We start from the raw sequence: 11,701 nt of genomic DNA, 5'->3' as shown, positions 1-11,701 counted from the left end.
GTGGAATTAAATTAATCTGTAGAATCCTGGGAATTTACTGGCAGTCACCATTTCTCTAATAATCAAGGAAACAAAGATCTAATACATTGAAAGTGATCAAATCTATATTCTAAAATCCAGTATCTTACATATATATGTATCTATAGATATATATCTATAGATACATATATAGATATATATCTATAGATATATATATAGGGAGAGAGAGAGGAGAAAAGCTAACAGACTGAGATCTTTATGAAAAATAGGATTTGAATGGACAGAAGAGAAGTGGGGGAAATAGTATCGATCAACCATCACCATACATCTAATATGTGCTCACGATAAGCAAAGGCATGGGGGGAAATATGAGCATTTGTTTGACTTACTGAGGAGTCCAGAACCACTGTTATGGTGAACACTTTTGTTTATGCACATCCAACAAATTAATCAAAACATATTCAACATCCGATAGAAAGGTAACATAAGAATATCCTTGATTCCAAAGAGGTAGGAGGATATTATATACTATGTGGATCCACTCTTGTATATTAAGGGAATTTAGTTAATGAGATCATCAAGAGCGGCCTTAAAAGAGAAAGATGTTGGAAAAGGGCAGCAATAAACTGGAAGTCGTAGTGCTCTGGTTGCCAGGCAGCCACCTCAGGCCCTCTTTTGTTACCGTGGAGATGTTGGAGAGCTTACTGAAATACTCTTTGAGATAGCATCTGAACTCCATATCCTTTTAGCACCAACTAGTCATGCCACTTCTTTTTCCTCCTCCCTCACATCTCTACCCACACTGTCATAATCTTATGAATTCAGTGAACCTATAAGTGTACTTCCAGTGCCCAATGTCCAAGGCCAAGGAATTATGCTGATTTGCCTATCCAAGGCAAATAAATGAAAGGATAGTTAAATAAATGAGAATATCAAACAAGGTTGTTCAAGTAAAAATAACCAAAATAAAGATACCCAAAACAAGGTTATTCACTAATCATACTGCATATAAAATATCAATTCCTGCCTCCTCCGCTCCCTTTCTCCTTATGTGTTTTAGTCTCCACAACAAGACTGTACCTGGCCCAGAGCAGACATTTAAGAAATATGTGTAGAATGAGTGAATTAGTTAAATATTAATAATGGCAGGGTTTTTTCAAGTCAAGTAATGTGAAGAAGCTTTACTAAAGGAGCCTGACTACTGTTATCCCCAGTGGCCTTAAACAGTGGCTGTCTCATAGTAGGGACTTCATAAATAATAAATAAATAATGATGAAATAAAGAGTAAAGGGAGATTAATATAATCAAAACAAGCCTATAACCATCTTTAAAATGTAGTAACGACAATTACTACATTCTGTGTATACTGGCACATCTGGGTACACATAACAAATATTTTATTTTCAATTCTGACTTCTTATCAACTTTTCCACTTTACATTCATTCCATATGCATTCCTTACAGTTTAGAAACGTAGTTTCCGAAATTCTATATCCGAGTTTTATGTTAAGCCAGGTATTATATAAAACATAAATACATTTTAAGAAGTATAATCTAAAGGCAGCTCTTTACCAAGCCAGTTTCTATAATTTTCTGTTTTCATTTGCACTTAATCACTAATTCACCCATCCTGCACTCAGGGAGCCACCACTACAGTTATGCTAATGCTAACAGCAATCACTACTAACGTTTATGGGGTACTTTTTGTTCTAGGGACTGTCCTGAAGGCTGTGCATATATTGTCTGGTTTCGTCTATACTACAGGAGATCTATGTTATCATAGTCATGTATATAAACCAACTCTTATTTACTTCCTGTTGCTGGTCCAAGGCCAAAACTCCCAAAACCCCCAAAACCCCCGAGCTATGATTACTTGCATTCCGCTTCCAGTCACTTTCTCTTTTCCATTGCCTCTCGGCACTCTCCTCTTTAGAAGAGCTACGAGTGCTCCTCCTCCTCCCTCTTGTTGCACTTTGGGAACCATGGCAACCAAGGCTTTTCCCCTTATTCCTCCCCTGGCAAACCCGCTAGCACCCGGTCCGAGAACCTGCTACGTAACCACGTGTGCGATGCTTAGTAACCGCGTCTGAAGAGCGCCAAGCGGGGGGCGGGGCGAGAGAGCTGAAGCGCGCGCGCGGAAACTCATTGCAGCCTGGATAGGAGCGGAGTCTTTCTAGTCCGCGGGGGTTGAGTAGCGTTCGCCACTCGAGCACGCGCGGTTTCGTAGTTTCTCAGTTTTGGACGGGGCACACTAGCTTTTGGGAGTGAAGAGGCTACGCAATATCCTCGCAATGTCTGGTGAGTTAGAGCAGCCTCAGGCCGGCCCCTCACGTGCTGGGCTGAACCTGCCGAACCCTGAGAGAAATCAGACTGGAGTCCCGGGAGAAGTGATCAGAAGGGCCAGGACCCAAGGGCCCACGTCCTGGATCCAAAAGGTTCTTGAGCAAATAACGGACTCACCTCTCCAGTCGGTCACCCCCTCGGAGGTGGTGCCTGTCGCTGTGCTGGCGGTCCAAAGGTACCTTTTAGAGGATGAGCCACGCGACAGGATACCCAAACCTCCCTTTTACTGCTATGACGTGACGATCTCGGACGGGGTGTACCAGGAGAAGTGCTACCTAGACCCCAGCCTGAACTTTCTCGTATATAAGAATATTCTTAAAGTTGGCATAGAAATGAAAATTTTCAGAGTCTCGTGTCTTTACAACGAGAAAAGGTTAGGCCAGGGAATCCTGTGCATAGATAACGTCCACTGTGGGGGGACTTTGGACACTATTTCTGTAGAAACTCCCTTCAGAAATAGTGCGCACGAGGAGATACCAGAGAGGCCTTTAAGGGGCGGGAAGAGTCACTACCTGGCCCTGTGGAATAATGAAGATCCGTATGGAGATATCTGGTTAACCAACAAGCAACCTGAGGAACACAATTTCAATAGTAAGTAATTGGAGGGAAAGACGGAGGGATTAAAAAATAGTTTGGGGGAGCTTGCGATAATGGGAAAGGAAACGAAAGTGCTTTGGTATTGTTCATTAGGAATGATAGTAGACAATTTTTCACGAGTGACAGAGATTCTCACTTAATAAAATTTGCACAGCCCGTGTCTTGCTTTAAATGTATAAAGTGGCCATTCAGAAAGGATCTGAATACATCTTAAATTTTATCTGGCAAACATACTGGTGTTGTAGTCAGCATTCATCATGTGTTCGTTATACTTTTTACTTCAGTGGAATTAGTCTTAATTTCATTCCTATTTCAGTTGTGGAAATAATACTTTCTGTGTTGGTTGAAGAGTGTATAGGTTTGAAATCCGCATAAAAGTTATAAACATTTGTGGGTTTGCGTGTTTTAACCTTCATTCAAAAAAGGATGTTTTGTGATTTATTCCTTAATAATTTATACTAATGAAACGCCATTTTTATGTCTGAGTGTAGCAGTTATGTAAATATAGCTATTTGAATGGATGATGTTGTGGGAAGGCTTGGAATTCTAATCTTTTTGTTTCTTATTACCTGTCAATACTGATCTGAGTTCAATTTTTCTGTATCAGAAGTTGGAAGTTAACCTGAAAATGCCAGCTAGTCATCAGCAACTGCTCTAAAATATATTTTGCCTATCAAGAAATGGGATCAGGGGAATGATAGTACTATAGGCATGTATGTGTATGAAGTGGGGAAGAAATAAAATGCAAAAAATAAAGTGAAACTGCTGGTGGGAGAAAGATAATTTTCTACAATTACTGCTTTTCAGGGTTTTTTTAAACATTGCAGTCATAATTCTAGACTATAAATAATCTTACTATGACATGTAAAAGCAACAAACTTGAAAATGAAGATAACTGAGTCAAAAATATGCAATTAAAATAATATCCAGTCATAAGGGGAAAAAGATGTTATAGAGATGTGTAAGCGAAGGATGATTTAAATAATATATGCTTTAAAAAAGATAATAATTTCAGGGACGAAATAATGGAATGATTTTTTTATTTCAAGTGCAGAATAAGACAGCAGTGCATTACTACTCTATGTGCTGATCATTTCTATTTTTAGAATTGAATATATAAATGAAAATTTGGTGCTCTAGAAGAATTAAGAGGGGAATAATCATAAAAATATTTTTTTATTTTTTCGGATTATGAAAGTAATATCTATTCATTATTGAAACCATATTTTTATTACAAAAAGCAATGTCCATGTGCTAAAAATTCCGAAAGTTTAGAAAAGTGAATTGTATTAAAAATGTAAGACCCAAGTATAGTAAAATTTTGATGACGAAATTTAGAAGTGAATATAATGGTGTTCTTTCAGGATTGCTGTTTGAAATTTTTAATAATAAAATATTGGGGTGGAGTGAAAGATCCCTTTTACCTTCTCCTATGCCTTCAGCTTTCTTCTCAAAACTCCAACAAACTGTCAGCCGTTTATCTTTGAAAAAAATGAATTATATGGTGTTGCATGATTTGCTTTTTCCACTTATCTTAAGCATCTTTAATGTTCATTCACTCATCCATGGTATGGACGTATGATGATTTATATAATCATTCCCATGTGAATAGGTAATTCATAATTTTAGGCAGTTACTGTTTATCTGTGTTAGATCCAGGGCTAAACATCATTAGGATATGCACATATTTGTTCACTATGTTTAAGTATTTCTCTTGAATGGTTGGATTTCTGGAAGTGAAATTGCTGGTTTAAAGAGTATTTGAATTTTTAAGGATGTTATTTCTTTATTAATTTTCTGTTTGATTTTATTTTTATTTAATGGATATTGACAAATCATCTTCTGAAAAGATTGTACTAATTTACATTCCAAGGGCTATATATATATATATATACACACACACACATACATATACACACACACACACACACATATATTTATTTATATTTATATATACATATAATTTATATATATGCAATTATATATGCATATAATTTTCTAATTGAAAAGATTTCTTTACTAATGGATATTAAGTTTTCATCTGCTGTATTTTGTAAATTATTATCTCATACTCTGTCCCTTTTCTTTTTGTTTATGGTGCATTTTTTGTGCTTTTAAAACTTTTCTATTAAGGATAATGTGTACATGGTAAAGTGACAAGTCTTAAAAATAGTTTGATAAATGTTTACATATCTTTATCTATATATATCTATATTTAAATACATATTTAAATAGTTCTTTTCTAACATATTTTATGTACTCGAGGATTCACTAACGATGAGAAGGAACTTTCCATAAATACGAAAAAGCAGGAGCAAAGTAACTGAAGAAGAGAAGAGCTTGGAGGTTTGAGGATCAAAAAGAAGCATAGTATTGCTGAAACAAAATGGTGTAGGAGAGGAGTTAGAGAAGTGAGTAAGGGGATTCTAAGGGCATGTATATCCATGTAACCATACCCCCAGATCAAGATCTAGAACATTTTCTGCTCCCCAAAAGGCTCCCTCATGCATTCTCCTGGTCGATACCCAACTCTGAAGGTAACCAATATTGTTATCTCAAAGACAGCTTTTTAAAATGGAAATTACATCATCCCACTTTCCTGCCTGAATCTCTCCAGTGGCTCCATTTTGCAACTAGATGAAAATCCAGACCTCCTACCAGGGCCCACAAGGCCCTACAATCTGTAAAGAGCCAGATCTATAAATCTTTTTGTCTTTGCCAGTCATAAAGTCTTTGTCATAGCTATTCAACTTTGCCTCCATATAGCCAAAGCAGCTGTAGACAATATGTAAATGAATGGGTTTGACTGTGTTAAGATAGAACTTTATTTACAAAAAGAGACAGCAAGCCCTTACTCCTCTAACTCCTCTCCTCCACTATTTTTTTTCAGCAATACCATACTTCTTTTTGATCCTCAAACCTCCAAACTCTTCCCTGCCTCAGGTACTTTGCTCCTGCTGTTTCATATTTCTGGAGAGTTCCTTCCATCCTCAGTGAATCCTCAAGTATATAAAATATGTTAGAAAAGAGCTATTTAAATATGTATTTCCTACCCATTTGTTGTTATTACATCATCACACATAAGATTGATAACACTGTGAAATTATTTTTGTTTTATTCTTTGTCCTCCCATTAGTTTATAAGATCCATGAGGGCAAGGGCTCTGGTTTTTGACTGTTTGTGGGCCACTTCCCCTATACCCAGAACAATGTCTGGCACAAAGTAGTCATTTAGTAAATATTTATTGCATAAAAGAATGAGCGAAATAGATTACATTAATGGATTTTCTAATGTTGAATCACTTTTATATCTCTACTTGGTTGTGGTTGTTATTTTTACTCTGTATATTCAAGTGAATTTAGTCCATGGGTTTTGTTGCTTTTTTTAGGGGTGAACTATTTCAGTCCAATTTTGTTATCAGGTTAATTAATATTAGCCTAGTAGAATGAATTGGGAAACTTTCCCATTTTTCTGTGTTTACAGAAATCATGTGTTCATCGAAGGTTTGGTAGAATTTACTCTTAATAGTATTTGAATCTGGGGCCTTGGTCCAGAATTGGGGTTTGGGAGAATGACTCCCTATCAATTTCTTATGTAAAAAAAAGTAATAAAACCAATTATGCTTCTTGAGTCCATTTTTGAGAGTTGATATTTCACTTGGAAATCTCACTTCACCTAGATCTGAATGTTGTGCATAGTAGTCTACATTTTTTATCTGTCTTAGTTACATCGCCTTTTACATTCCTAATTTTTTTGTATTCACCCTTTTTCATTACCGACCTTGCCAGAGGTTTGTCTATTTTATTAGTATTCAAAAAAAAAAAAAAAAAGACTCTCGGCTTTACTAATTAAGAAGACTATAGTGGAGAGATGATACCTGCTATCATCTTTAATTCCTTTCCTTCTTTTCATGATATTTTTGTGCTACTTTCTTGAGTTGAATGTATGGTTCATTTATTTCCTTGTTTAGTTCTTCCAAAAGCCTTTAAAATTCTGAAATTCCCTATGGGTACTGCTTTGGCTTCATCCCCGCAGGTTTTGAAATATAGAGTTTTTCTTGTAACTCATTAGTTATATTTTGTGATTTTAACTTTGATTTCCCATTTAGCCCCCAGAAGTTTAGAAAAAGCTTATTTATTAGATATGAAGTTTCTTATTGTACCAAGTTTTTCAATTTTAATTAAAATATTTCATATTCTTATTTTCAATCTATTTTATTTGCCCACTTCTCGGAGAGAAATACTGGCTTCTCTATGATGGTGGTTTTGTTCATTTCTCCTTATATTTCTCCTTGTATATTCTGATTTAGATATTGCTATAATGTGTAAAGTTTTATAAGTTATTAATATCTTTACTCTTTGCCAATATGGGATTTGTCTCTGTGTCCCTTTTTGCCTTGAATTGTATTTTGTCTGATTGTACAATTTACTATTTCTGCTATCTTTAATTAGCATTTAAGGCAGTGGTTCTCAAACATGAGTGGACATCCATATCACCTCAAAAGTGTTTTAAAATGCAGATTGCTGTACCCCATCACTAGTTTCTGATTCAGTATGTCTGTGATAGGGCCCTAGAATTTACATTTCTAACAAGTTCACTGGTGGTAATGATGCTGCTGGTGCAAAGACCACACTTTGAGAATCACTGGCCTAGTGTGTGTATCTTCGTCCATCCCTTTATTTACATTTTTTGTTATGTTTTTCTCTTTTAAGAAACATATAGATAAGATTTTGCTTTTTGACCCAAATCAATTATTTTTCTTTAAGAGGTGAATTTAATACAATTAAATTTAATGTGATTATGATGTTTGTACCTGATCTTAGAATCCTGCTTTATGTTTACTATATGTCATGCTTTTTTTTTAACTTTTGCAGAATTAAATTTTTTTTTCCATCTAGTGCTTTAGAAGTTATACATTATATTTGTGTTCTCCTAGTGGTTAACCTTAATGTTTTAATGAAATTATTTAAACTTACATTTTTGTGTCAATCTCCAGAATTATTCAGAATTTATAATAACCTGTTCCTAATTAAGACAGGATGTTTTAGAAATCTATTTGATCATGATGAAATTTGACATGCTGCTATATGGGATTTAAAAGTATTTAGGATTTTTGCTATCATAAATTATTTGGGTTCAATGTGACATTGAAGCAGACAGAATGACAAAGAAAATACAAGTATCCAGCTGTCTTCTGTTTTCTCTTATGTATAATTTCTGTTATAATTTGTCATAATTTATCTAAGTTTATAAAATGAATTGGTACAATTCTGTATTTTAATGTGCCTTTTAAAAGTGTTGGAATTTTCTTGTAAAACCATATGAACCTGGGGCCATTTTCAGAGGTCATTATTTGTGAACTTTTTCACTTTCTGTTATGGTTATCTACCTATTCCAGTTTTCTTCTGCTTCTTAAGGCAATATTGGTAATGCACACTTTCCTAAAAGATTATCTATTTCATTGACATTTTCAAGTTTAGAGATATATAATAATCTTTTTAAAAGTTTTCTCTATGTTTACAGTTGATCAAATTCTAAATATTGCACTTGATTGCACTTGTCAAAGGTCTACCTTTTTTCTTAATTTTTCAAGGGAATTAGATTTACCAGTTCTACGGTTTCCTAATTTTTTTTCAGCTTTTATCTGTATCCCTTTTTGCATTCCTTATATTTATTCTTTTGCAGCATTTTTCAATGTATGGTTCAAGGATCACTAGGGATGTCCCCAAGACCTTTTCAGGGAATTCACAACATCAAAACTATTTTCATAGTAATACTACTAAGATCTTATTTACCTTTTTTCACTCTCATTCTCTCGAAAATATATAGTGAAGTTTTCCAGAGGCTACACGACATGTGACATTGAAGCAGACAGAATGACAAAGAAAATATGAGTATCCAGCTGTCTTCCATTAAGCTAGACAATAAGGAAATTTGTAAAAATGTAAAACAATGCCCCTCTTCTCACTACATTTCTTTGTTTTGGAAAATATGGTCATTGATTTCAAAAAATACATGTTCATATGATAATAATAGGTTTATTGTTAAAGGGGACTAATGAATAATTTTTATTTCTTAATTTTTATAATATGGTAAATATTGATGGATATTATCTACAGAAACAAAAGCTTTTGAGATCTTCAGTAGTTTTTAAGACTGTAAAGGGGTTCTGAGACCAAAATGTTTGAGAATCACTCTTCTATTGTTTACTAACTTTTATATTGAATATCTAGTTTGTTTTCATTCATTCTTTTGCTGTGAATTTACAGATTCCCCATTATCTATGTATAGCCCGTAGTTTCTTTTTGGATTTGAGAGATATATGTATGCTATAAAATTTATGAGTAAAAAATCCCAAATTGGGAGAACAGTAACCGGCCAGATGTCTGATCACAGCTAACTCTCTGGACCTAATTATAGCAGAAATAATGGCTCTTAGAACTCTGTTTTACAAAACCATGTAGCTCTCGAATTTATTCCAGCGGATAAGGGAGGCGTATGTGCCTTCTCTGTTCACAAGTATTCCACATGCATTCCAGATAATTCAGAGCTGATCCATGATTTGACCATATTAAAAAGAAAATCACTTAATTACATCAGGTCAAATATTAGGACCTGTGATCCTGGGTTAGTAATGTATAGGGAGAATCTATAAGGAAAATTACACTAGAAATTCTAATATTAAAAATAGTGTTTTTTTTTTAATGGTACAGGTATTATGATAAAATACCATTTAAACTCATACTGAAAAGAAATTACAAGTATGATTTTCATGCCAAAATGTTAAGTAAGTGATACATTATGTAAATAAAAATGGAAATGGAGACTGCCTTAGTGAAATAAATATTGAAACAAATAAAAATTCAGATTTTATAAGTTGAGACTGGGCTATTAGAGAGCAAAATGTGGAGAGAATTGAAGGTGGAACCTTTCTTAAGTGAACAAAGAATAAAATCAGAAATACAAGTTAATCTTTTAAAGATGGCAAATAGCTTTTAAGTAGTTTTTGTACTTGCTAGCAGGCTTGGAGATTAAAACATTTCAAAGTAAATTATATGGCATAAGAAGATAATAAGTGCTATGTAAAAAGAAAAAATGGAATAGGGGGAAAGTAAAGGGATCAGTCTTTAATAGGGTGGTTAGGGATAACATCACTGAGAAAGTGGCCTTTGAGCAAAACTTGGAGAGGGGGAAGGAAGTCACTTGGGTATCTAAGAGAAAGACATTCCAGACAGAGGGAGTAGCAAGTGCAAAGACCCTGATACTGGACCATGTCTGGCATGTTTGGGAAAGATAGAACTTATACATAACAGAAGGTGAGGACAATACAGAAATATATCATAAAACAATTCTATAAATTAAATATGTAAGTGCTTCATAGTGGGAAAATCCATGGCATCGAGTGTTTTCCACAAATTTCTTGAGGGAGGTGAGTTTAGATCCAAGTCTTCTAGGCAGTAATTACACATTTTGACAGGGTGACAGGCATTCTAGATGGAACAATGTGTTAGTTAATATAGGTATTTACCTATGTTACAGGTGCATAGAAAGTCATGTCTATATGTGCCATTATTATTAGGCATAGTGTGTATTACTAAGTTTTATATGTAAGAAGAGACAGGCAAAAAGGAGTTACTTTGGGTATGATCTGGCTACCATTTTTAACCATGAAAATAGAATTTTAAAATTACCATGACATATTAAGGAAGATTTTTTTTTTGTATTCTAGATACCAGAATAATTTCCCTTTCTCACCTTGAAATGACCTGGAATAACAGAAAGAATTTTCCTGCTTTGCTTGTGAGAATCTTGCACAAATCAAGACTGCGATACTATGGAAAACCTGATAAAAAAATGATTGAGCCATACCAGGTATAAGTAATGATAATATATTATATGTTAATTTAACAGCTGTAGCTTATAACTTACAGACATGACTCCATATTAGGATACTTTATGTTTAAATAACATAAGTTCAATTTAATAATTTTAAAAAAATGTACATAAATTTATATTTCAAGGTATTTTTCTATGTAATTTTTTATATAAAAATATTTTTTTCAATGTTAGCAACTTTTAATTTCCTGATCCAGCTGGTCTTCTTCACACTTTTTTATATATTTTCAACTATTTCTCCTCTACTCTTCTACGCCAGCATATAAACATATTCTGCTCTTCCATTTTAAAAAAGGAAAAAAAATAAATATCTTTTGACCTCAGGACCCCTCTATTTCTTGTTTCCTTCTCTTCAGGCAAGCTACTTAAAGAAGTAGTCTACACTAGATGGTTTCACTTTCTTGCCTCCCATTTACCTCTCAACAAATTAGTCTGGCGTTTCTCTTCAACTGATCACTCACTAGAGACCTTGTAATTGTCAAATCTATTTGACACATTTCTGTTATCTTTTTCAAATTAATTATTTATTAATTGAAGAAATGATTTAAATTTTTCCCCGTCTACTTCCCACTTACCCCCTCCCCACTACCATCTGGTAACCACTAGTCCATTGTCCATGTCCATGAGTCTCTGTTTGTTTGTCCTGCTCATTTTTTGCTTTTATGTTTATATCCCACATATAAGTGAAATCATGTGATGTTCAACTTTTTCTGCCTGCCTTATTTCGCTTAGTATGATTATTTCAAAGTCCATCCATGTTGTCAAAAATGGCAGTATTTCATCTCTTCTTATGGCTGAGGAATATTCCACTATATATATGTACCACAGCTTCTTTTTTCCAATCATCTATCATAGGACACTTTGGTTGCTTCCATGTGCTGGGCAC

At 34.2% G+C, this 11,701-nt stretch overlaps 1 protein-coding gene across 3 annotated transcripts in view; it reads left to right on the top strand.

Annotated features, from left to right (window-relative positions):
* Positions 1-2,098: 2,098 nt before the first annotated feature.
* The window catches only part of CUNHXorf57 (chromosome unknown CXorf57 homolog), a 57,105-nt gene continuing 47,502 nt past the window's right edge, over positions 2,099-11,701 (top strand). For all 3 annotated transcript variants that reach the window (XM_015597556.2, XM_015597502.2, XM_006904027.3), the window contains exons 1-2: positions 2,099-2,913; positions 10,649-10,791. In XM_015597556.2, coding sequence (XP_015453042.1) covers positions 2,271-2,913; positions 10,649-10,791 — 786 coding nt within the window. In that variant the 5' untranslated portion in view covers positions 2,099-2,270. The remainder of the gene's footprint in view (positions 2,914-10,648; positions 10,792-11,701) is intronic.

The sequence above is a fragment of the Pteropus alecto genome, unplaced genomic scaffold (assembly GCF_000325575.1).
Source record: "Pteropus alecto unplaced genomic scaffold, ASM32557v1 scaffold150, whole genome shotgun sequence".
Taxonomy (NCBI): domain Eukaryota; kingdom Metazoa; phylum Chordata; class Mammalia; order Chiroptera; family Pteropodidae; genus Pteropus; species Pteropus alecto.
This window is presented reverse-complemented; position numbering and strand designations above follow the sequence as displayed.